At 42.6% G+C, this 27,578-nt stretch overlaps 1 protein-coding gene across 3 annotated transcripts in view; it reads right to left on the reverse strand.

The window, feature by feature from the left end:
* Positions 1 to 27,578, reverse strand: part of PLCB1 (phospholipase C beta 1) — a 675,122-nt gene that overhangs the window by 25,924 nt on the left and 621,620 nt on the right. The window contains exons 32-33 of one of the 3 annotated variants that reach the window (XM_084624012.1): positions 14,823 to 14,870; positions 11,531 to 11,595 (exon numbers count right to left, since the gene is read on the reverse strand). The exons of 1 other annotated variant lie outside the window; for it this stretch is intronic. In XM_084624012.1, coding sequence (XP_084480138.1) covers positions 11,557 to 11,595; positions 14,823 to 14,870 — 87 coding nt within the window. In that variant the 3' untranslated portion in view covers positions 11,531 to 11,556. The remainder of the gene's footprint in view (positions 1 to 11,530; positions 11,596 to 14,822; positions 14,871 to 27,578) is intronic. One more of the 3 variants, XM_084624013.1, reaches the window with a different exon arrangement.

A 27,578-nucleotide genomic window follows, 5' to 3' on the forward strand; every position in this document is an offset into this window, starting at 1 on the left:
ATCTGACTGCTTACAGAGAAGGGGAATTGGAAACATTAAAATATTATAAAAAGAAGAGAAACTAGCCCAAGATGAATAATTAGGAAGGCTGGAAGGGGACACAGGAGAAAACTGCTCTCCTCTCAATTATTTTAAAAGCAGAATATGCTATAATCAGGACCCCCTGTAATCTGGCCATGCAGAATTCATCTTGTGCCACAGAACTGTGCTTCAGAGTAACAGCCATGTTAGTCTGTATTCGCAAAAAGAAAAGGAGTACTTGTGGCACCTTAGAGACTAACCAATTTATTTGAGCATGAGCTTTCGTGAGCTACAGCTCACTTCATCGGATGCATGCTTGAGAATCTCAGCTTTCATTTTTAAAAACTGTTTCTAGCACATGCTATTGCAGATATACACTTAGGTGATGTTTCAAGTGAAAACCTCTCTGTCTGAATCTGCAGAGAGCCTGAAACCATAGCTCTAAGAGATGTGAATTGCCCCAGTTCCCATGGACTCTGCTACTACAATTGGCATTCTCCCAAGATACTGAGGAATTTGCAGTTTTGTGCCTGTCTCCCTGCCCCAGTCCTGCCAAGATCTGCCTTGTCTTCTCCAGCTTTGTTCTCAAGGCTTCCTGCACTGTTTGTTGGAGCCAGGCTTTGGGGAGCTAGGATGGGAGTCCAGCTTGCAGGCAGGGAATGTGGGAGCCAGAAGTGTAGACTTGTAAGCTGGGTCTGGTAAGCCAGGGAGATAAGCTGCTGAAGTTGGCTACCAGGATCCCACTTCTCTGGCATACATGAAAGCAAAGAGGTAGTCAGCCAGGCCATCTGGACAACACCGCAGAAGCCAAGGCCTAGGGAGTGGAGCTGGGTCGGAGAACACAGCAAACAAAACCCATCTTTAAAATAAAATCATGGTCAAAAATAACGGTGGATGATTTTTTTCACCAATGAGTATTTTCAAGCATGTGCCATGGTTTGTTCAGTGGGGGTGGGGTTAGGAATAAATGGTATTCTAGGGCGATAGGGTAAGTTAACAATGAAGCAGACTTTAGCGGTTGTTGCCAGAGAATTTGGTCCCATTGTGCTGCTGAGGACGTTGTGTATTGAGAAAGTGACTGACGGTGAGTTATAATTCTCAGAATCTTATACCCCTCAGCTCCATTCGACATTCTACACTGATACCTCTAATGTGTTTTAATGGCCTTTTCTGCAGCAGTATCCACTATATGCAATAAAAGGCACATTACTAAAAGAACGGTGGAGGAGTTTAATTCCCATAAATGTCATTAGTTCTAACAGGAGTACTGACTCTAAAGTCCTAAACCCTGCACCGAAAATTTTGCCTTTGTAGCATTTACACAGAAACGAGTGTTTTAAAAGCAGGTACCTTAGACTGTGAATTCTCTAGATTACCGACCATATCCTTGTAAGGGTTTGTACAACTTGTAGAATGGAACGCTCATTCTGATCGGTGCCTCTGGATTCTACCGTAATGTACCTATTGAATAGTAACTACTGTAAGTTTTAATCTTTACTAATCACTTCTGAAACATTGAAGTTCAGTATCAACTATTTGCGGAAATAATCCCTCCTACATATTGCATGGTATGTATTTTACTTATGTGTTTTTAACACCTACTGCATGAAAATAAAGATGTCAGAATGTGATCTGCGAAGTGCAATATTATTCCCATAAGCCATGCTGTCACTAGATATAGCAGCTGACACTACGCCAGGCAGAATTCCAGCTCTACACAACAGCGCCTGCAAATTTTAGCCTGCGGCGCTGATTCAGGAAAGCATCCTGATGCAGAACAGCGCTCAAACTTGTGGTCAAAGCCCACTGAAGGACTTTAGAATGTGCTTAATGTTAAATATGGGCTTCAATGCTGTCCTGAACAGGGATTGATTTATGCATGTATGTAAAAGCTTTCCTGAATCATGGCTTCTGGTACGAGTAAATTATGGCAGTACTCACTAGCTGCTAGTAGCCAGGCTCTCGATAGGGGCTCGCTTCAGCCTTTCTTATGAAGCCCCGTGTACAGTACAGACTTGTGACTGTATCTCCTCCTATTCTTTCTTAAAATCATCAAATTAGCCCTCTTACTGCTGGCATCTGTCAATCACAATGTCATTAACCAGAGGAAAGAAAATTCCCCCTACACCTCTGTGTAGCAGAATACAGTAGGTAGTTAAGTCAGTGAATCGCTGCATGAAGTTATGCAACTAGATCTGATGAATTCAGCTAGATTGCTGCATGCCTAACTACCATCAATGCTAATGAGAGTTATGTGCATCTGTTACGAGTGGGCATACACTTTGGCCATGAATTCTGCTGAAGCAAAATCTGATGCTATCTCATGTGGGAGTAAGGGCCATGTGATGCCCTGAAGGGATTCCCACTCCTCTCCCTATGTCTGTAAAGCTTGCCCTCTTTCCATTTTGCAGAGCATCTATTGGGGCAAGGGTGAGCTTGGGGGCTCAAAATGACCCTTACCCTTTGGTTGCAGAGGACTTGGTGGGCATTGGAGGGGCTGTGCTGTCATTCTTCCACCGCTCTCCCCAAACACCTGTCCTATTGGCTCTGGAGAAGGGGAGATCCTTGGGCCGATGGGCCCATTCACTGCATTTTGGAGCAGCCTATTGGATGTGCACTACTTGGTGCATTCTGTCTCCCAACTTTTACTCAGTTGGGTAGATCTCACCCCATGGTCCTTTCAGGCATAGTTTCCCCCAACCTCATTCCTTGGTGTCCTCACTGCCATGTAATGGGGTGAGCAAGGCAAGAGGGAGTCACAGACTTCACCTCCAGGGGAAGGGATAGGTTTATCTGAGCAACTCCACGATGACACAGAGGTTTCCCCCTTGGGATCTGATTTGCTCTCCACAACTGGGGTAACTATTTGGACTGAATAGCCTTCACCCTTCCCACCCCCGTAACATGGCCCAAATTAGGAGATACTGATCAGGATTTGGCTCGTGTTCAGGACAGCACTGAAAACACAGAGAGAGACAGTCTAAAGGGGCAGCGGAAAGCACAGGGGCTGTCCGTGGAAGAAACCTGGAGAGAGATTTCTGGGTCAGGGTGCAGGCTGAAAAGAATACTCTTGGCGCTGAGAGCGAAAAAAGCTGTTCCTGAAATTTGATTACTTTTGTGTTCAGAAAGAGTTCAGTTAAATGCTGGTACTGTGACAAAATTGGCCACAAAAAGAAGGATTCTTATAAATTTATGGCTGTCACAAGGGTCTCGTGAAAGCTTCTCTCCCACTTTGGGGAAGGGGGGAACACCAATCTGAAGGGGCAAAGCTGGGAAGTACAAGGATCAGTCCCAGAATTTTTGTTTAGATGTGAGGCCATTAAACAACAGTAAAGTAAGTTGGACTATTGAGTCTGTAATAGGATCTGTGATGTATACAGGGGTAATTGACACAGGCTCAAACATTACAGTTATTAGACCAGACACTAAAGAGGCTAGGAATCCCAAACTGAACCACCTAATTGGTCTTCAATGGACACAGAGACTGAGGTCAGGGAACCAGTTCAAAAACTGGGAAAACTGGGTTTGAAGATTGGACCTCTGAAATTGGAACAAGAAATCTGGGTGGCAGAAACAGTGGATGAGCTAATGATTAGCTTGGATTTCATTGTGGCTAATAACTGTGCAATCAATGCCAGGCAAGGTATCTTACAAATTCAGTCTGTGGAAATTCTTTATATAGATATGGCCCACATGAGACAAATGGTTTGTAGGCAACTGGTTTGCAGTGAACTAATTGTTCTGCTCCGATGGGGTAGGAACCATTATAACAGCTACATGCCATGGTAGCTTTTCAGCAAGGGCAAGATGCGGAGTTTTGAAATCTGCTTTGAGACCCAGGGTCTTGGGGGAATCTTAGCCAGTAAGATCTTGTGGATCTGAAACAAGAACTGAGCCCCGCTTGTTTGTGGCAGGGTTCTGACAAACAGGAAATTGTAAACAAAGGGATGCAGTTGCGATACGTGAGAGATCTGGTAAACACTGGTAGAGAAGACAATTACAAAGGAATAAAGGTGAACTCCAAGAGTTTCTATTGGATTTGTTCCAGCTCAGTACAGCACACTTAAATGAGGACTAGCAGAACAGTCTACAGTGCTTTCCGGTAAGGAATCAGGAGTTCTCCCGATCTAACAAAGATATATGTTGTATTGCACTGGTCCGGCCCAAGGGTGATACTGGGGGGAACAGACCCATTAAAAAGCCACCTCACCTACCTGTAGCAAAAAGGGAAGGTGCACTACAGGGCATCAAGGAAATGTAACAGGAAGGCATAATCAAGCCTGGTTCGGCCTCACCCATAAGCCTCACTCATAGTTCTGGTTATGAAAAAGGATGGCAGCCCCAGTTTCTGTGTGGACTACAGAAAAATATCTGAAGTCACTTTCAAGGATTCTTATGTATTATCATGAATGGACGATACCCTGGATGCTGTAGCAGGTTCAGTCTGGTTTTCCACACTGACATTTAAAAGTGGATCTTGGAAGTGGATCCAGAACGGAGCTTGTGACAATTTAAAGTGATGGCTTTTGGCTTGTGCAATGCACCAGCCACAACTGAGAGGCTAATGGAGAGGGTATTACAAGCATGCCTCTCTCAGCCTGTCTGTTATACCTACGGGATATCCTGGTGCTTGCGAAAACATTTGAGCAGGAACTAAAAGGTTTACCAATGGTCTGCGACAACCTGAAGGTGGCCAATTTGAAACTGAGCCCAAGGAAATGAGAGTTGTTCCAAGAAGAGGTCCTCTACCTTGGGTACAACAAAATCAGCAAGCAGGGAATTTCCATTGACAAAAAAGGAAACTGAAGCTGTATAGAGCTGGCCAATGTGCCAGACACTCACAGATGTGCCATTTTATAGGGCGCTGCTCCTATGATAGACGGTTCAGTGGTGGGTTTGCCTATATTGCGAAACCACTGCAGACGTTGGGTGAGAAAGGGAGCCATTTCAGTGGTCAACAGGGATGATGTAGCATTCGGAGAGCTGAAAAGTGCCATTGTTCCTGCTCCTGTCTTGGACTATCCATGTTTCAAAACCCGTTTTGTATTGGACATGGATGCTGGTGCTTATGGTCTGGGGCCAGTACGGACACAAGAACACAAGGGACTTAAGAGAGTGACAGCTTGTTACAACAGAAGTCTAAATTCTCCTAAGAAATTATTGCACCACCTGAAAGGAACTCTTAGCCGTGGTTAAATCCACAGAACATTTTCCGCACTATTTGCATGGGAGGAAGTTTATGGTCAGGACAGAGCAGGCTTCCCTGCAGTGGCTCTTTAGAGTCACAAGTCCTGAGGGATAGCTTGCCAGGTGGCTGGAGAAACTGCAGTGCTATGATTTCACAGCCACACACAGGCCTGGCCATGAGCGTGATAATGCTGCTGCCTTATCCAGACAGTCTTGTTGGGAGGCTAATTACCAACGCTGCCCCAAGCAGGAGAGCAAGGAACTAGTCGCTCAAAAAGATGAGTGTGCCGCTCTTCCTCTAATTTGCAGAAGGGCCCATGTTCCTATTTCATCCATTAGAGCAACCGGGCTGGGGCTAAAGTATGTGTCCCAGAGCAACTAAAAACTTCTCAAAGAGAGACCCTGATATCAGGATAGTGTGTGATTGGAAAATCAACTGGAAAATGCACCCACCCTGGAATGCAATGTAACAATGCCACAGTAAAAGTTGTCTGGTCACAGTAGGAAAGCTAAAGGCTTAAAGATGAAATATTGTATAGGAGATGGGAAAAAGCAGCAAGTGATGGACACAGGTAGCAGCTGTTTGTACCAGATGCAATGAAATAGGAGGGTCTGAGGTGATGTCATGATCTTAAAACTGCTGGACACTGGGGGGTTGCAAAAAACTTAGCCAAGGTCAGGGAGAATTTCTATTGGGTAACATGCAGGCAGGGTGCAGAAATTGGTGCAGGAAACGTGATGCCTGCATTGCAAAGGAGGGCCCCCCTAAAACTGGGAAAGCCCCTTTGCAGCAGCATCTTGTGGGGGTGCCAAAGGAGTGCATTGCCACTGATGTTCTTAGGCCCTTGACTGAGACAGAGGCTGGCAATCAATACTTGATGACAGCTATGGACTGCTTCACAAAATGGCCTGAGGCTTATCTAATAAGAAACCAAGAGGTTGTGACAGTAGCAGACGAGTGAATGAATTCTTCACCAGATTTTGGGGCCCAGGCAAGTTATGGATTAAGAGAGAATCTCTGAATCCAATGTGTTTCACCAGGTTTGTGAGATTCTAGGATCCACAAAATTTGCACCATCTCAGCACACCCCCAATCTGATGGGGCGATGGCTAGGTTCAACAGAACTCTGGGGGTTCAGCTGGCTACCTTGCTGAACAGCATCAAAGAACTAGCACCAGCATATCCCATTCCTTTTGATGGTTTATAGAACAGCAGTTAATGAGAGTAAGAAGTGTACCCTAGCATTCCTCATGTTTGGACGTGAGCTAAGGAACCCAGGAAACCTGTTGTATGGAGTTCCTGGAGAGGAACAAAGGGATTTGAACCATGGGGACTACCCTACATTCCAAAACTGAAAAAAATCACACCTTTGGCTAGGGAATATCTGAGGATCGCCTCTGTCAAAATGAAAAAGCTGTGTGATGTAAGGTCATCTGGGGAAACCTTTAAAAGGAGGAACCTGGTCTGGTTCCACAATCCTAGAAGAAAGAAGGGTAGGAGGCCTAAACTGGATAAACTTTGGGAGGGAACCCTATAGAGTACTGACCCAAATCAATGAAATGGTATACACTGTATTGTTGGGTCACAGGACTAAACCCAACATTATCCATAAGAACCCTCTGAGAAGATACTGGAGGACAGAATTTCAGTTTTGCTGCCCTCTGAATCTGAGAATGTAGCTGTGGAAGTCGAGACTGGAAAAGTTGTTACAGAGTGAATTCTCCTCAAGGGTGTGGTCTGCCTCAGCCAGCAAATTCCACATAAACAATTGGCAGTCTTTAGGGTCTGGTTGACATGAAACCCAGGGAGAGAAAAGAGATTTGGGAGAAAATAAAATTCCTTTGGGTTGGTGATGTGAAAACATCTTGACAGAAAGACACCGTACATATGTAAATAGTTAACCTTGTATCATTCTGAACGTTTAAAAAAAATTTCTGTTTGGGATGGGGCTGGTGAGTGTCACCGTTTTAAGCCTCACTGGGACAACAAGTGAAGTTGAGGTGTGTGTATGTGGGGGGTGTTGTTATGATCTGTGTGAAACGTTTTTATGGACTGAGATTGATGGGTGTGAGCCAACCCTTTAATTAACAAGACTGTAAGCATAAGGCCCACCTAAGACAAAAGAAGTCTGTGGCCCTGCTCAGGAGCTTTTGCTGAACATTGTTTTGGGCACGTGTTTGTGTGTGGGAAGTCAGAACAAAAAGTAACTGCCTACAGACAAAAAGGACTGGGGGCGGGGGAGAGACCACGTAAGGAGCTGCTACTTGAAAGAATGGTGGCTGACCATGGAAAAACCCTGGGAAGAGATTTTTGGGTCGGGGTGCAAGCTGAAAAGAGTGCCTTTTGTGCTGTAAGCAAAAGTAGTTGTTTTATGCTACTTGGTTCCTTCTGCACTCAGAAAACACTGGGTTTTGTACATTCCTTGTCAATAAAAAAGACTGCATCAAAGAAAATACCAGACTCCATCAATTTCTCCTTCCAACTGGAACATCGCACAGGGCCTGAACATTGCCGAGCTGCTCAGGTCAAAAGGGGGCAGCAATCTTGAACACTATTATTTCTGACTTTCAGAATGTTAGTTGAGTTATTTCAAAGAAACTGAGCGCTAGTCTAGCCCTTCAGCTTTTCAGGAAAGAAGAGAGTACATCTCCGAGAAGCAGAAATCAATATCCTCATGACATTTGCATAAAAACAAAGAACTATCAGCTCCCTGGCAAACTGTTGCCAATGTAATAATGCTGTCTCCCGTAAGTCACCCGGGCTGTCCCTTCTGCACATCATCAGGTACCGAGGTATTTATTATGCTCTCACAGTTCTACTTGCTTTTGTTGCAACAAGTTTGCTCATGAAAATGCTTGTCCAATGCTTTCCTGTGTATAAATAGTTGAACCGAGAGCTCATGACAAGCAAGGACCAGCCCTAGTTTTGTGGCCTAATTCTGCCAAGCTGAGAGAAGACAACTAAGCACAATTTAGAGTGAAATATCTGCTTTAAACACATTGTATTTTACAAGTTCATTATTCTCTTTGCAAGAGATCTTACAACAACTAAAAACATTTATATAAGAGATTATAAGCGTGCATTAGTATGTTTAGATACTAGGGTTGCAAATTTTCTAATCACACAAAACCGAACACCCCCACCCCGCCTCTTCTCCACCCTCACTCACTTTCACTGGGCTGGGGTGGGGGGGGGGTACGGGTTCTGGGCTGGAGGTGCAGGCTGGGGATGAGGGGTTTGGGTTTCAGGAGGGGACACCGGGCTGGGCCAGGTGGTTGGGGTGAGGGCTTCGGCTGAGGCCGGGGATAAGGGATTTGGGGTACAGGAGGGGGCTCCGGGCTGGGCCACGAGGTTGGGGGGCAGGGAGGTGCGGGGTCCTACCAGTGCTTACCGTGGCTCCGAGGAAGCGGCCGCCAGGTCCCTGCAGCCTCTAGGCACATGGGCGGCCAGGTGGCTCTGTGTAGTGCCTTCGTGCCCGCAGGCACCACCCCCCGCAGGTCCCATTGGTAGTCCCTGGTGGCCGCTTCCAGGAGCAGCGTGGAGCCAGGGCAGAAAGGGAGTCTGCCCTAGCCCCGGGCCCCCATTGAGCTGCTGCCCAGACTTTTATCGGCCTGGTTGGCAGTGCCGACCGGAGCCGGCAGGGTCCCTTTTCGACTGGGGAAAACCAGACGCCTGACAACCCTAATAGATACGTGAAGACTATGGTAGAGTCCACGTGGTCAGAAGACTGATCATGCACATCAGAAAACCAATGTGGCTCAAATTAAGGTGGCATTTTAAGCATCAGTAAACATATACATTATTTATTATTTCTATTACAGTAGAGCCTAGAGGCCAGGGCCCCAAACTGCTGTTATCATGGCAAATCCCAAAGGGATGTAGCCACCTTGCAGACTGACTGTTGCCCGGATCAATCTCTAACTAGGTCCTGACGATGGTCCCAATATGGTAGGCTCTATACGAACATATAATATCCTTTATTTCAAACAGGAATTAATTCAGGGAAGTCCTATAGCCTGTTATACACAGATGACTCAACTGGGAAGTCCTATGGCCTGTTATACACAGATGACTCAACTGGTCCCTTCTAGCTTTATAATCTATGAAGCTGTGAAGAGACAGTCCCTCCCTCAAAGCCTTTACAACTAATTGTAAGACTACAGAAAACAGGTGGCTAAAACAACACATGGGGGGAGCACAAGGAAGCAATGAAATGATTGTGGCCAGCATGGAAAACAGAGATCAAAGCAACCAAGAGGCCTAACCACTGTTTGACTTTGTTGTAGCCATCACAGTAGAAAGGAGAGTAACTCCAGATCCAAACAAGATGTGATCTTGAGCTACTGATGGCAAGGATTATGAATTACAGAAAGAGAGAGATATTTACTTTCAAGGTGCATAGGAACCTTGTGTTAAAAAATTCAGAGGAGAGCTATAGAGATTGCAGTAAATTAAGTCTTTTCTCCATACACTACTATCAATACACTTCCCCACCACAGATCTCTGTCTCGGCTGTACCACCTTGTGTGGCCCAATCACCTCCTTCTTTAAGATTAGATGTCTGGGGTCCCCCTCCAAATATCTGTACCCATCAATTGCAACGCCCTGCATTTTTAAAGATTATGCACTAACTTGTGGCTTTGCCAAAGCCCGGAGAAAGGGGCAGCAACATGTGGTTGTGCTTCCTCAGAAGCACACTGGTAACTAGATTGTGACTCAGAGTCAAAATCGGCCTCTTGGAGGGCTGGGGTGAGTACCTGCAGCGGACTGACAGCTGGCACAAATTGCTTCACTTGTGTGTGTTCCACTCACTCCTCAGCCCTTGGCTTCCTCCCTCTCTACCTGGACAGAAGGAGGAGAAGTAGCAGCTCTGTGAAGGCTGTTGCCCCTTGCTCCCTGGCACCATATGGCCCTAAAAATATGAAAAACACTGAAAAATATGTATTGTATGCAAACAAAGGTAAGTGCCTTCCTAGAGATTATCTGAAATCCTTTACTATGGGAACTCTCCAATGGGAAGTTATGTTCTGTTACAATACTTAGTTTTCCCAAGTCCCTTGCTAGTCCCCCCAAAGTGACAGTGCTTCAAAAGAACTTGTTCTTATTCCATCAGCAAGACACAACGCATATTAAAACATTCAGAAAGGTAGAATCAGGTAAATGGTAAAAGATCAGAACAAAGCAAACAAAAATGACTGATTAATAACCAAAGCAGTTTATTTCCATCCCCTAGGCAGAAGAAAACCTGAGATCCCATGCACATCCGCATCTTCAAGCAGCTGTCCCAAGCCTCCTTCCTCCTACACAGTCATATCCCCACTGCCCTGTGACACACAATCAAACTCTTATCCCTTCTGGTAGGGCATTTTGAGAATCAACCCGTCTATAAAACAATTTAAAGAAAGAAATTATTTTCTTATACTCTACTTTCATCTGTCCTGGTGGGTGTGTCTGTCTTTTCCTCAGTCTTCTTCATTTCCACCAGAATAATTCCCCCGCTTTTGTCTCTTAATCTCTCCTGGTGGCTCCACTAATTCCCCCTTTCACTGCTTGCCACAATTTCCCCTACCTCTCCCGTCTCCTGGTTACCTCTCTTCTCCTTTCCATCCCTAAGATCTGTTGCCTTGGCACTCTCTTCTCTACCCTATTATCTTCTGTTCCTCCTTCTTTCCTATCAACAATGCTTGAATCTCTCCCCTTCCCTCACGCCTCTAATGTTTTCTGTGCCCCACTCTGTCCCACTTTTTGCCTACAGTCCCTTCCCCTCTCTGATGCTGCCAGTCCTTGATGCCCTTCTCTGGAGACTTTAAGTTCCCTCTTTTCCTTCCCCATAATCTTTCTTTGCTTTTTCAGGGGACTTTCCAGTAGTCTATGGGAAACAGAGCATTGGCCTTCTCGTGGGTGGTCTCGAGGGAATGGGATTTTGGCTCTGACTTGGCTGAGAGATGGAACAGAAGATGCTCAGATGATCAAAAGGGCAATGGAGATGGCTGCCTGAAAAGCTTTTATACTCATGCTGCTACATGCATCTCTTGATCGCTGCATTAGAGGTGAGACAAAAGCATTACAAACAAAACAGTGGGGTGGAGTGTGAGGCAAAGAAGCCACAAACTGCTTTCCCAGTCTAAAAAGAGTATAACCACCAGTGGCAACATACGTTACGAAGCCAGCAGATAATAAAAGGATTCAAAACCTTCAGAGATTTCAGTTATCACGTGAACTAATGGGCAGTAAACTGTGGACCCCACCGACTCACGTTTTGACATGAAAAATGAAAACAACATGCGCATTACTAGATAAGAAGGGGAACATTTCACTCACTTTCACTATAGTCTCATATTCCATTTCTACTTCTGTTTTTCCTCTACTTCTTGTTCTTCTATGCTCTTTAAAACAAAACCAAGGATCATTTCAATTTTCGGTGATTAGCAATTACTCTAAACTAAAATTACATAATTTTGTGCAGTACAAAAAAGTAACCTCTCTTTTATCTAGGCACATAATGAACAATAGAAAGATCACTCTGCCCTTCTGAGTGCTGGCTCATTAATATTTGACTGGTTGCTAGGATCACATTAGGCAGTGAATTTGACCGGTTGGTAGGAACACATTAGGCAGTCAAACCAATCTATGAAACATAACCTGTCACTCTTTATTAAAAAAGGACAATGTTTCAGCATGCTTCTGTGTGGGAGATCTGAGCTTGGGTACAGCTGGAGCTCAGGCACATTGTCGAAAAAAAATTTCCTCAAGAAAGAGACATATTCTTTCGATAGGGGAAGAAAAGTATATTTCCATAAGGACAATGTCAATCAGCCATGCCACCTCGGTTCCTACTGGAAGGAGTATCTAAGGCCACTACAGATATATCACCTCTGCCTCTGATCATGCCAGATTTCTTAAACTAAGCGGGATTGGCCTTAATCAGTTCTTAGATAGGAGATCTTCAAGCAATACACAGAATGCTTCAGAAAGTGGTGCTAGAGAATCAACAGGTGGAGCACTTCCTTTTGAGTCAGTATTTAACCAATGCCTGAGCAGAGGGAGCTACTGGGCATGATGCTGGAGGAGGTGACATTTTCAGGATAAAGTATAAGACCAATATTCTGATCCAACAAAGAGCCCTTAAAAAAACAAAACAAAATGAAACAAAAACACCTAAATTTGCATTTGATTCCCAGTGTCAAAATTCATATTTGGGTAATTTAAAAGAGTGGCAGGATTTTAATATTAGCCCACCCTGCTAGCAGGCATTGGAACCCTTCAGAAAGCTGCAGACTAATTATTGCTGACTCTCTGGGACAGGAGTAGCTCATTATACACCACCCCAAATGTAAAGGGGGTAAAGGTAGCCTTCTGTAAGAGAGTACAGGCCTGAGTCAGAGAGGCCCTGAAAGAAAGAACTCCAGCCTAGAAGCATCCAAAAAACTCCAAAGGGTCCACATACGGCAATTACCTTGAAGGTTATCTTTTTGTTAATAAAACTGTACTTCAGGAAGGGTAGCTTTTTGGAGCTGACTAAGGTGTAGCTTTTATTTGGAGCTGGATTAGAACACCATCAGTTTACATATAAATACATTTTCCCTACTAAAATTACTTTTCCACTTGCAATTGGCTGTGCATTCTTCGTCTATTTTCCTATAATGTTGTGTAGCATTGCTGTGTGGTAACAGCTGATATTTCACCCCAGCAGAGATTGCAGTGGGGAGTGATGTGATTGCTACATGTTGATGGTAGCTGCATGAATAAGGATTGCAGTTCTAGTTCTGTTTGTAGGAGTTAAAACTTTATGGCTATTTTTACAGTACAGTAGTTGCTATTAAAAGCTTGGGGTCTACCACACCATGCCATACATGGTGCTCCATACATTCAGAATGGGAAATATTACAGACACCACGGTATGTTTTAAATACATGGTGACACTGGGCCAAAGTCAGCCCTGGTATGATAGCTGGGCACACGTTAATTAAAGTCAACGATGCTTGGTCCTTGCTGGTTGTCTGTTAAATTTGTTAAGAAAGCATTGAAAATAAACTTTTAAACTGAAATAGAAAGAAATGAGTAGCACAAAGGTCAGTGTTTTCATTTTCTATTCTAATGAAACCACTAATAAAGTTTATGTAACTTAATAGCCGAAGTAATACTTAAATTGATCATAAAATGTTTCCCCTTAAAGCATTTTTGTAAACTGATCATAATTACCAAGTCACATCCTTGGTAATGGTGAAGGGGGAGAAAAATGCATTTTATGCATTGTGTGCTCATCTTACATTCATTTGGATTTATAAATGTCTTGTAATTGAGTCACAGTGGAGAAAAAAATCATCATCAACTAACTTAATATGGCTGGATTTGAATGAAATTAATATGTAACAGAACTTACAAAGCCCTCCTATATTGCGTCACAATGAATGAATGAAACCACTTTATCTCTTTTCCCCTTGAACTCTCTTTCACCTTGGGCTGTAAAACTACTACATTAGCAGTGACATAAATGGTGTTGTAAGTTACATATTGGGTATAAGTTGGCCAGAAAATGGGCGCTCGTGAGAGTGGAGTTTGCAAAGTAAATCCATAATCTATGCGGAGGGAGCAGAATGTGGAGATTACAGCAGGAAAAATGGAGCAGTGAGAAGGTGAAATGTAAGGTGGGATGAGACGGCTGCTTTATTGTGCATATTTCCTTGTTATTTTTCCTGGGGCATTTTAATTTCTGGCCCTTTTGGCCTGGAACTTACACTGGTTTTGCATACCTGCTGACAGATAAATCAGTTGAAGTTGCATTATTTTAGCACTTGCCCCAGTTTTACGCCACAGTTATATGTGAGGTTTAAGTTACATTACCATTCTGTCACTGCAGAATTTGGCCTAGTTACTTCCAGGAGAGTTGCATCCATTACATAAGGTCTGAATTTGGCCCCTAGAATTTTCCTTAAAACAAACCTTGGAGCACACTAACTTCCATCCCAGGGCTAACTTATTTACTTTGTCTAATGCTCCTCCTGATCCTTACTTCAAGGATCTTATTTTTAGCCTACCTCCTGGGTAAGTGCACATTTGCGTTTGTGAAAAGGCGTTTGCTTTGCATGAAAGCGATCCCAATTTTACATACTCACAGGGCTAGAAAGGTATTCCTGTAGCCTTTTTTGTTCACAGGCGGGGATCTGGGTGTGCACACGGTGAGGGGCGTGTGCAAAGTGCGTGCACATTTGCGAACATGCAAATACCACCTAGCTGGAAGCTGAAAATCAGGTTCAAAATGGCTAATCACTTCATAAAAGCAACATCCAAAAGTGACAATAAAACAATTCTCCTCTACCATACTTGGGATTTTCACCTTCATCAGTAGCAAGTACCCAAAACGCAGTCAATCAGATGTAACAGAGATATCTGTATAGCAGCTGTAGCTAACTGACAGCCTGAATTTCTCTGTGATATACAGTTACAAAATATGACACCCTAGTTTGAATTAAGGTGCACATAATTCAAATTCTACAATATTTTCAGAGCTTATATAGATAATGTATGTACTCTGCCACTATTGCTATTTTTTGATGCAATTAGCACAAGTGTATCAGACATTATAAATCATGTGTTGCACACTCATATTTACCACAGAGTGCTCGCTTGCTATGGAGTCCCAGTCAGCGAACAGGATTGTCTTGCAGCATAAGAAAGAGAGTCAGGAAGAAACACAAGAATTAAAATGAACTCCGAATTTGAAGCTCTTTTGATTTCATTTGTTATGACTACATTTATCGTATTGTAAGTTACATGGATCTTGTCTTTAAAAACCAGCAACTCCTTTGTTCTAGCAAGGAATTGATTTTAGTGGCCTTTGTGCATGCCCGGTAGTCATGTTAAATGGCTTTTGGTGAAACATTTTAAATCTGCAGATAATTAATGCAACACAGACAGAATTTACTGCTTCCCAAATCATAAAAATGCATCTGAAGAGCTATTAGTCACAGTAATGTTCAGGGAACATCACAGAGAGAAGACACTAAGCTTCTGGACGACGGACTAGATCTTAGGAGATCAGAGTCAAATGAGTATATTTTTTCTGTTATCCATAATTAATTTGCAATGCTGTATTTTCCCAGCATTTATGTGGAGAAGCCCTACTATTATAGAAAGTGCAAAAATCATTCAGTGCATGATAAGCATTTAAAACGTGAAGGTTATAAACATGTTTCATTTTATCTGACAATAGACAATGCGTGGCTATTCTGTACTGTCCCAAAGGCCATCACAAAGAGTATTTTACATTTCTGGTCTCAGAGCTGTCATGAGGGGTTAGATGCTCTTCTGAGTTACGCAGCTGTAAATCCAGTGGACAGCCACTGGAGTAAATGATGTTACTCCAGATTTACATCATCATCATCACAAATGAGAGCCGAATCTCACCCAGAGCACTGTGTACTTGGAATCCACAACAACAACCTGAAGCTTTGAGCCTGAAGCTTAAAATCAGTTCTGTCAATTTGGATTTTTTTTTCCTGATTATCCTTTATGGGCATCTTGAAAACATTACAAAGAAAAATGAATCACATTATGGAAAATACAAAGGGAATACTAGCTACCAAAAACATTGTCTCATAACACCTTATTTGATTCTGTTTGCACAGTTCCTGACAAATCAGACTTTCTTCCCCAGTCTCTCAGCTGGCAACTCATTTGTACAGACACCACCCTAGCGTTTGGCCTAAAACAAGGGTTTCATGGCTGCTCAGGTCTGTGATAAGACCTCTTTGTTTGAGAAAGAGGAGAAGATTTTCAAAAAGGCCCAGCAAGTTAGGAGCACAGGTCAATGGGAATCCTAAACTTTGAAAATCTCTCCCAGAATTGTTTTTAATTCACGATTCCTTCAAGAGGTGCTGGAATAATTTTTACAGTGGAGGTGCTGAAAGCCATTGTACCAAACTGTAAACCCTGTATATGCTGGAAACCACTTCAAGCTAGGGAGTGCGGGAGCACCCCCAGTTCCAGCACCTATGGATTCCTTTGAAATTTTCCCTCAGATGTGCAATAGAGTTTACCTTCAAAAGAGAGGTGTCAATGATATTTTAAATAATAACTTTCATTATACAAATGTCTGCAAGCAGAAGGTTAAATCACACAACACAAAAAGAAAAGATGAGATCCGGGGCCAAATTTTCCCCCCAACTTTTAACGCTTTGCAATTCCAATAACTCAATTGGGCTTTATAGGGAGGAGCTCAGAGCAGAATCTGGATCATAACAATATGTCCTATCTTACTCGTTCTGGTCCTGCCATTTTGCCTTCAAAAGACCCAGAAACTGTGTTTCTTTGTGACTCTAGACTATAGTGTCTGTTTGAATCAAAACTGTTCGATTGCCCACTTTGGAGCAGCTACTTTCATTAAAAATTCACGGAATTTTTCTTTGATCAAGAAAAGTACAGAGAAGAAATGTACGAGCAGCAGAATGGGTCTGATTCTGATCTTGCTTATGTGTGTGTAAATCAGGACTAGTATAAAACCAGTGTAAGAGAAAGCAATATTAGACCTAAAGGCCCAATTCTGTCCTCATTTCACCGGTGCAACCACAATGACTTCAGTTAAACTGCGCAATCTAATCAAAGGTGGAACTTAGCCTCTAATATTTCCTCCTATTTTCATTTCTGGGCAAGAAGGGTAGGTTTTCAGGCTGGGTTCTTCTATGATTATTTTATTCATGCTAATTTTTTAAAATCAACTTGTGATTACTATTATTGTAAAATAATTCCAGATAAGTTAAAAGGCAAGGTCTGTACATAAATTTCTCAACTTCAAAAGGCCTTCCTAAATCCTTTCAATATAACTTAATCTGCTTAAAGTAGAATTGAATTTTTATAGGTAGAAACTGTTTTGTATATATACATCTACAAAGCACTTTTTATATCTATATCTATATCTATCTGTCTGCCTGTCTATCTATCGGCATTTTTTAGATAGACAGACAGCAAGAGAATGTAATTTATTTTTCAGAAATAAAACTTCTGTGAATTCAATGAGACACACAAGGAAGATAAGGTAATATCTTTTATTGGGCCAACTACTGTTTGTCAAAAGGACAAGCTCTTGATCCTGACAGAGTTCTTCTTCAGGTCTGGAAAGGTAATCAAAGGGCTCTCTGAAGCTTGAAAGCTTGTCTCTTCCACCAAATGAAGTTGGTCCAATAAAATATATAACCTCACTCCATGTCTTAATTTAGTCTGTGGACAAGATCCCTGATCAATCCATTATCTACACACCGAAGGCTGTGTCCACACTGCGGTGCATAGCTACTCATGTCTATGAAAGGCTCTGACACAAGAGAGGCAGTAGGGAAAGGCTCGGCCACAGGGAGCTGCCAGAGCTTTCCCTGCTGACACCCTTCTGCCAGAACCTTTCCCCACCTCTGGAGTTTTTCACTGTGGTGGGGAAGAACTCCAAGGTAGCAGGATACTACACTGCTAAAAATACCAGTATAAATACTATAAAGCTCCTCAGGTCTAGAGAGATTTATTGGGTCACTCTTGGGAGAGTTTATGACCCAGAAAAATAATATTTAATAATTTACCAATATATCCACAAAAGACTAATACTTGATTCCCAATAAGAACAAATTAACCAAAGCTCTAACTCATTTCCCAGGGTCAGTTCCCCATATTAGTTACCACTTGTGTGAATTCTTTGATCTTAAAATTGCCTAAACAGTAAGTTTGGGAGCCATTGTGGCCTAGTGGCTAGGACACTTGTGTGGGACTTACAAAACCTTGGTGCAATTCCCAGCCCTGCCATTAGCATGCTGGGTGAGGTTGGGCAAGTCACTTCCCCCCAGATGCTTGTTTTCTACACCCAATAAATCTCCTGTGGTGGTACAAAGGTAACTTCAGAACTGCACTTGGACAAGAGCCAATGCACCCCAAAGGTCTTCGTGGGCAAGAGCAGGGGTTCTCAAACTTCATTGCACCGCGACCCCCTTCTGACAACAAAAATTACTGCATGACCCCAGGAGGGGGGACTGAAGCCCTGAGCCTGCCTGAGCCCCACCACCCCAGGTTGGCCAAAGCCAGAGTCCCACCGCGTCAAGCAGGGAGAGCAAAGTCGAAGCCCAAGGGCTTCAGCCCCAGGCAGGAGGCCTGTAACCTGAGCTGCGCTACCCAGGGCTGAAGCCCTCAAGCTTCAGCTTCAGCCCCGGGTGGTGGGGCTCAGGCTTCAGCTCTGGCCCCAGCAAATCTCAACCAGCCATGGTGACCCCATTAAAATGGGGTCGCGACCCATGTTGGGGGCCTGACCCACAGTTTGAGAACTGCTGGGATAGAGTGTAAGTCAAGGGCAGTGCATAGCTGTGCTGCCCCAAGAGCAAGACAGGAACCTGAACGTGACTCCGGGGATCACAATCTGCTCCCAGATTCCCGCTTTGCTATGGGGGAAATAATTTGTTCAGGCTCTTTGGCTGGTACAACTTACTTGCCTCTCTGGACTGGCTACCAGTAAAGGGAGGAATGTGACTCTCCTCACCTATGTATGTGGAAGGTGGAGTAACAGCCCAGTGGCAGCTGTTGTCTCCCCCTGCTTCTCAGTGTGATGTGGGTAATCTACTTGGGGATGTAAGGTGATCCATATGTCCCATTACTTCCCTGCTTGGGCATGCAACTCACAGCTGAGGCCTGTATGCTTTGATCTCCAAATCAAATCTCCAATTTCCCCTGTTATCTCTATGATGAAACAACACATTTTGATTTGGAACATTGGGGGTTCAGAAATGTTGCTCTTTCTACCCCAGATCCTGTTCTAAGTCATACCTGTGTAAATCTGGAGTGACTCCACTGCTATCTCTGACGTGACTCCAGGTTTACACTGGTGCAACTGAGATCAGAATCAGACTGGACTGAGGATGCACCTTGTCTAGGAGTCTCCATGGTCTAGTAGATTTGGCATAAATTTAGCAGTCTGACATTCTAACAATCCTGCCTGTGCTACTGTGTGATTTTCAGCAGATCTCCTGACCTCTATCAGCCACAATTTCCCCATCTGTAATATGGGCTGAACTATATTTACCTGCCTCAAACTTAATATGGTTTGTAAAAAGCTGAAAGTAAAAAGCATTGATAAGGCCACTATGCTGCAGAGATGGGGGCTAAAACTCAGGCCTTTCTAGATCCTTCTCTTGAGCTCAAAATGCACCAGACCACATGGTGCTGCTTTTGTGGAGGAGAGAGGTAGTGGGGACTTCTTCTGTGAGAAGATTTAGTCCAATGCCACCTCCTCAATGAGGTTGTACCAGGAAGGGCCTTTTTGCAGTTCTCAAATAATGCCTTATCAAGAAAAATGTTAAGTCTCCTCAAACTTCATTAAAAATCAAAATTTGACGGTTTCAAAATCACAAACTGAATGAACAAAGGAAGAAAAAACTTGTATGCAAAAGAGTTTTCAGCAAATCATCATTATTTACTTTTATTTTGCCAGATTTAGTATATAGGCCAAATGACGGTTTTCAAGGTGCCAGATGGGAAAGTCCCTTCTCCAGTCTATATATTGTACAAGAAGTGATTTTCTTCGTTTTTAACAACACATTTTCAGCTGCATTCTCATCTGAAGCCAAAATTCGCCTCATTCAGATAATACATTGAATGGACGCTGGTAAACTCATGCTGACTTAATATCAATTTGCTGAGTAGAAAATCCTGCTAATATTGAACTAATTGAGTACACCTGCGCCTACTTCAGATCAATTCACAATAAACAATTTCCTGTCAATTTAAAATCACAGATTTCCTGCTCCAAGCAGCATTTAATCCTAAAGAACTACAGCACTCCACACAAATGGTGTTCAATTAACCCAGCCAGCGGCATATAATTCTATGTTTACAGTCTAGTTCCACAGTTTTTATGAACAACAAATCTATACAACAAGGAATGGGTGGACTGAATACCTCCACACAGCCAATTTCACTTTTGAGCATTAGAGAATCCAAGAATGACACACTTACAGTTTTATGTGCCGTCCAAGGGAGATCTGATTTCTTATTGGGACGGAACCCTGTGGCACACAGGTGTGTATGTGTACCTCCCCCTGCCTGGATGCCCCAATTCCAGCTTCTCCCAGGCATGCAGCAGAATAATAAACTGTTCTGTTGCCAACGAGAGGACTGCAGATTCAGAGGTGGCATTTCAGTTTGACCCTCATTGGCCCACGCTTTTGGTCTCAGTTTTCAACAAAAATACTTTCAACTGACTGTGTATTTTAAGAAAACACCCATCCCTTTCTTTTCAGTGTTGTGTTAAGCAAACAGACTCAAGAGACAGTGGAACAGCAACTTGAAAAAAAGTCTGAACTTTAAGAGAGATCCCTGTCCAGTGCTTTGAGCGTATTGTCTCTGCACATTCACCCTTATAAGATATGCATCTGCAGCTGCGTGCCAGGACTTTGGGAACCTCCAGGACAGCAGAGCCCATTGGGACCACAGAAAGGTTCTCACCAAACTTCCAGAACAGAATGTATAGAAGGGCCATGCCATCCTAACCACATTAGCTCCTTCCTCTAAACCTCAGAGTTCTAGCAAAGAGCTCTGAGGAAGAAGGAAATATAGGCAGGTAGTGTGGACATGTAGGAGTAATACCTGAAATAACTAGCTGCTGCTGAATAAACTTTCTTCCTTCTCTAATTATTGCCTCTGCAAATTTCCCACTGCAGAGGATGTGAGGGAGATTCCCACACTTGAGCCATTATTTTTAGGTGACTAATCTGAGGAAATGTCCCATGTTGAGGTGTCAATAGAGGAGATTTGGAACAAGATGAGAAATTACTATTTGGTCCTGGTGACTTATTAGTATTTATTCACCCACGAGTTCTGAAAAAACTCAAATATGAAATTGCAGTACTAAGTATGGTATGTAACCTATCGCTTAAATCAGCTTCTGTACCAGATGACTGGAGAACAGGTAATGTGACACCAATTTTTTAAAAAGGTTCCAGACACGATCCTGGCAATTACAGGCTGGTAAGCCTAACTTCTATACTAGGTAAATTGGTTGAAACTATAATAAAGAACAGAATTATCAGACACATAGATGAACATGATTTGTTGAGGAGGAGTCACCACAGCTTCTGTAAAGGGAAATCATGCCTCACCAATCTAACAAAATTCTTGGAGGGGGTCAACAAACATGTGGACAAGGGTGATCCAGTTTCTACAGTGTACATGGACTTCCAGAAAACCTTTGAAAAGGTCCCCCACCAAAGGTTCTTAAACAAAGTAAGCTGTCATGGGTAAGCGGGAAGGTCCTCTCATGGATCAGTAACTGGGTAAAAGACAGGAAACAAAGGGTAGGGGGAAATGGTCTGTTTTCCAAATGGAGAAAGGTAAATATTGGTGTCCCTGAGGGATCTGTACTGGAACCAATACTGTTCAACATATTCATAAACGATCTGCAAAAAGGGTTAAACACTGAAGTGGCAAAGTTTACAGATAATATAAAATTAATCAAGATAGTTAAGTTCAAAGCAGCCTGCAAAGAGTTACAAAAGGATCTCACAAAACTGGGTGATTGGGCAACAAAATGGCAGATGAAATTCAGTGTTGGTAAATGCAAAGTAATGCACACTGTTGGAAAACATAATTCCAACAATACATATGTAAATTAGCTTTTACCACTCAAGAAAGAGATCTTGGGGTTGTTGTGGATAGCTCTCTGTAAATATCTGCTCAATGTGCAGAAGCAGTCAACAAATCAAACAGAATGTTAGGAACGATTAGGAAAGGGATAGATAATATGTCAGAAAATATAATAATGCCACTATATAAATCATGGTATGCCCACACCTTAAATACTGTGTGCAGTTCTGGTCACCCCATCTCAAAAATATATTAGAAATGGAAAAGGTACAGAGAGGGCAACAAAAATGATTAAGGGTATGGAACAGCTTCATATGAGGAGACATTAAAAAGATTGGGACTGGCCAGCTTAGAAAACAGACTGCTAAGGGGGGACATGACAGAGGTCTATAAAGCATGAATGGTAATGAATGGTGTGGAGAAAATAAATAAGGAAGTGTTATTTACTCCTTCACATAACACAAGAACCCAGGGTCATCCAATGAAATTAATAGGCAGCAGGCTTAAAACAAACAAAAGGAAGTACTATGTCACACAATCCACAGTCAACCTGTGGAACTTGTTGCCAAGGGATGTTGTGAAGGCCAAAACTATAACTGGATTAAAAAAGAATTAGTTAAGTTCATGGACAGATCCATCAATGGTTATTAGCCAAGATGATCAGAGATGCAATACCATGCTCTGGGGGTCCCTAGGCCTCTGACTGCCAGATGCTGGGACTGGATGACAGGGGTGGATCACTTGATGACTGCCCTCTTCTGTTCATTCCCTTTGAAGCATTTGGCATTGGTCACTGTCAGAAGACAGGGCACTGGGCTAGATGGACCATAGGTCTGACCCAGTATGGCCATTCCTATGTTCTTGTCTAGGAGCAGTAATTGCTCAGGAAGGTGGTCTTAGAAGTTTTTATCAATCAGAGTGCAGAACGGCCCTCCTGAAGCAAATATGAGTTCTAGATGCGAAGGTGAGAGTGTAGTGGTGTATAAATGTATTAACAGAGCTTCAGACGGAAGCCCAACAGATTTCTAAAATACAAAGGCAAGTCTTCAAAGCTTCTTCAGCTCTATCAGTGTCCACAAATCATCTTTGGGAGGAAAGCCTTGATTTGTACAGAGCCCCATTAGCCTATACAAAAGAGAACCTCTAGTTAGACATCAAGGTAGATCTGCCCCAGTTATCTGCAGTCCTGGGGATAGAAACAGTGGATGTCTCTTTCAGGAACTCCTCAAGAGCTTTCCTTTTGAGCCCAAGCCAGCCAATATCTAGTACAGGTACATATGGATTCACGAACACCTCCAGGTATGGAAAGAAGGTAGCTCTACCACCTACAGCCACTCACGTAAAATCTGAGGTAGCTGGAACCACACAGCCCTTTTATAGCTTAGGCACCAGATGATTAATGTCATGAAAGGCTGCTTGGGCAGCTCTAATAAGCACTACTCTCTAGAAGGTTACTGATGCTCAGCTGCTCCAGGGTGCTCAACCCATAAGTGGCAATCTGCAGAGACAATTCTCAGAGAACATTTTGCAAACTAGGTAGGTTTCTAAACTCCTGAATGAAATCAATAGGAACTGCAGTTGTTGCTTGCTTCCAAAAGTCTGGGAACTTTTAGTTGGGAGCCTAAATGGATTTTGGTGCTTAACTTATAGGAACCTAGGTTTAAAATGTTGGCCTTGACTTTTACCAGAGAATGTGACAAATTGAAAGTCTCAGTGTTCTACAAAATTAGGCCTGGAATTCACAATGGGTCAAGTAATCAGATTTTAGAAAGTGTCCGACAAGTTGTAACTAGTTCTTTACCTGGATACATTACAAAATATTTTTATCATGCTGCCTTCATAGAAAGAGCCAGGAGTGGTGGCACAACAAATTGTTAGGACTGTCCCATCCATTTGCTGTATTAACTGTTTGACTGATCACTGCACTCTTTCTTGTTGCTTTGAATGATGGCACACATTTTTCTTGTAATGCCATTATGTCTCTGTGCATGAGGTTAGACTACACCATGGTGATAATATTGCTCTGTGTCAGGAACAGCAGTGGTAGCTATGCTCTGTTGCATTGTCCTGAGGCAAAGTTTTTCACCTTTCTTGGAGGTAATGTTCATTATGTCACTAATATGTCTCTTTTATTTGTCTGAGTTTTAAATTCAAGGGCAGCGCTCATTCTCCACCCCCGCTCAAAGCTGTGTTAAACTCTTCACATTGTTCTTCCCAGAATCAGAACTGATGGCTTATTCATTCATAGAATCATAGAACCACAGGGTTAGACGGTCATCTCAAGGGTCATCTCGTCTGCTTTTCTTGGGATAAAAATTTACTCTAAAAGCTGCAGCAGTCTCTCTCATTCATTTCTTAGGGCTTCACAATGGTTGTTTGTTACCAACTGGTCTTAGAGGTTTTAATGAAAGGACAAGGCGTATACAACCATAAGTAAATAATAAATAATGCTAACCATCATGCCAAATGTATGAATGCGATGGCTATTTATCAGTTCTACACTCCAGTAAGCAAGCAGTAGTTCAAGTTTTCTTGCATAATACAAGTAGTAAATTCCACTAGTAATTATACAATGCACATAAAATTAAAGGTGTAAAGAGTATCTATTCATCTGGTTCACCACTGTGGTCAGGAAGCAACATGGGAAGAGTTTTTGTGCTGTGTTTGTCCAGCGCTTAGCTGGTCCATGGCTGTGGATCCTGGCGCTACTGCCATACAAATAAATAAGAATAATGCATATTCATTAACAATCTTTTTATAAAAAGGAGTACTTGTGGCACCTTAGAGATTAACCAACGTATTTGAGCATAAGCTTTCGTGAGCTACAGCTCACTTCATCGGATGCATACTGTGGAAAGTACAGAAGACGTTTTTATACACACAAACCATGAAAAAATGGGTGATTATCACTACAAAAGGTTTTCTCTCCCCCCACCCAACTCTCCTGCTGGTAATAGCTTATGTAAAGTGATCATTCTCCTTACGATGTGTATGATAATCAAGGTGGGCCATTTCCAGCAGAAATCCAGGTTTTCTCCCCTCCCCAACACCCTCCCCCCAAAAAACCACTCTCCTGTTGGTAATAGCTTATCTAAAGTGATCACTCTCCTTACAATGTGTATGATAATCAAGGTGGGCCATTTCCAGCACAAATCCAGGTTTTCTCCACCCCTCCACCAACACACACACAAACCCCCTCTCCTGTTGGTAATAGCTTATCTAACGTGATGACTCTCCTTACAATGTGTATGATAATCAAGGTGGGCCATTTCCAGCACAAATCCAGGATTTAACAAGGCTTAAAAAAACAAAAAACGAGGGGCAGGCTTTGATCTGACAGTGTTATGGTTAAGTTAATGGTTTTTGTTATAGGTTTTCTCAGATATCAGGGAGAGTTCAGTGGTTTATGTTTCAAGAGATGAGTTAATTCCTTCCCTCTCCCCCTCCCCCCCAAAAAAAACCAAACAATGAGTGAGCTCTTTTTTTAGCCCTACCTTTCAGTGTACAAAAGAACAATGGCTTTCACTCTAGAACATGTCTTGGATAATACCTGGAAATGTCTCACTCCCCACCCCCTTTTTTATTTAAACAGCAATCAAACACAAAGGATAATTTTCATCTTATTTTCCTTGTGCTTTTTTGTAACTCACTTGAATTTCAGTGAGCCCTTGGGCATGCACTGAAATCCAGATTTATGACTCTGGGTTAAGGCAATTGCTGATTTGAAACTACAGATAGTTATCAATGAAAAACAGCAGACTGTTTAACTGGTATTGACAGTTGCGGCCATGTGTCCTGAAGGTTTCCCAGTATTAGAATCATGCAATGCCACTTTCGGTTTTACCCTTAAAATGTACTTGTGAATGCAGGTAACCCTCTTGTGGTCTCTGCTCAATGGACCAATACTGTTACCAAGGTCACCTTTGCATAGTTATATTTGCATCCAGCTGACGTTGATTCATGCTGCCAGATGGTAAGGACAAAGCACAATCGTTCAACACAATGTGTGACCTACTTACACGCCTAACAATCTGCTGCTTAATACTTAGTAAAAGCATGAAGGCTTTGATTAAAATTTTAATTTTGTTTCTTAGTTAGCTCACATGTGGCATGTACAGTTTGCATGCCGAATGCATCTGTCCCAACAGGGCAAAGATATGGGGTCTCCAACATATTTCTAAAGCAAGAGGATTTGAGTGCCAGAAGCAGCTGAGAGGACAATGAGACTGAAATGAAAGCAGTCTCTGTGAGCAGTGAGCATGTGCATGAGGCAAATCATGGGAGGGGAGGAGGAGAAGGAGAAGCACCCGGCACTGAGCAGCAAAGCAGAGGAAAGTGTACTTGTATTCTTACCCCCTTCCCTCTGCATAGGGTTTGCAAAGCAAATTCCAGAAATACAAAGCACTGGCTGACTATTGCATATTTTTACTTATTAAAGTTTTGTGAGTCACAAACACCACTTGAAAAGTCCTAATTTTTCTCTCCATTGACTTTAATGAAGCTGTCTCCGTAGCCTTGCAAGCATTGAGACCATCTTCCTAAGAAGCAAGTGCAGCCAGACAGGTTTCATCTAAGTCACCCAGCTCTAAAAAAGCTTTTGTCTCTTGTACCTTGTCATTTACTGTCAGCTGCAACTTCTGATGTATTATTTCAATGACACCATTCAAGGAAGCTATAAAACATGTCATTCTGTGGGGAAGGGAAGGTGATCTTAATTAATTTTTTTTACCTAAGCTAGGTATGGAACATGACAATCCATCTACTTTGGATACTGCTCACTAGCTCTGAGCTGTCCAATGTACTGTCTATTTATTGTATATTTGTTTATTGATAATGATGAGTTCAGCACAATGAAAAGGAATCTACCTGAAATTAGACAGGTGATCTAAAACCAAGGGTCTCGTTCAATCCTTCCCTGGAAAAGCTCATGGGAGAAGGTTTAGGATTCTTTGCAAGGATAACCTTTTGGAATTTCCAGGAAGTTGTCTCATTAGGGCCAAGTGAGTATGCAGTATTGCCTTTCAGACCTTAGAAAAATAATAGATTCACAAAGGCATTCATAAAGTGTCTGATCCTGCTCCCATTGACTTCAATGGGGCAGGTTCAAGTCATACAGGGTTGTTATTCTGTGCCTTACAACTCTGGTCTTCCCTTTTCCACTATTGTATTTGCAGAGCTTCCATTGATTGAGTGACCTGTGGTTGCCCAGTATCAGCGACAGAGTGGACTTCATGGGGGTTAATGCTGTTGAAACGAGTTACAAGAACAGCAACAAAAAATTCCTTTCCCTAAAGTGCACAGGAGTGAGATATAGCTGATTATATTTATGCAACTCTTGGACACTCATCACATGATAACTAAGTCATGAAAAGTCAACTTGCATTATTGCATTAAAGCAGGTTCTGTACTGCTTTAGATATTGAGTTCTCTTTCATGCAAATGTAAGGTACTCCTCTAGAACAGGGTTAAAACCATAGGGAGAATGGGGAGCAAAAATGGAATGTACATCTCTTGCATGCTCTGCACAGAGACAGGCAGGTGGACAGACAGAGACAATGAGACTGATAATTCTGTTGTATAAAAACATCCTCTTTTCAGTATTTAAATATTCACTCTTCTAGCTTCCTAGATGCAGAGTCTTCTAGATCTTTGAAAGGCGATGAGATCAGAACATTTATATGCTCCATGTAGATGATATGCAAGGCAAATGAACAAAAGGCTGTCAGTAAGCCTGGCGTAAAGCAATGACTTTCCAAATCTATAT

This window comes from Lepidochelys olivacea, assembly GCF_965140295.1.
Source record: "Lepidochelys olivacea isolate rLepOli2 genome assembly, chromosome: 3".
NCBI lineage: Eukaryota > Metazoa > Chordata > Testudines > Cheloniidae > Lepidochelys > Lepidochelys olivacea.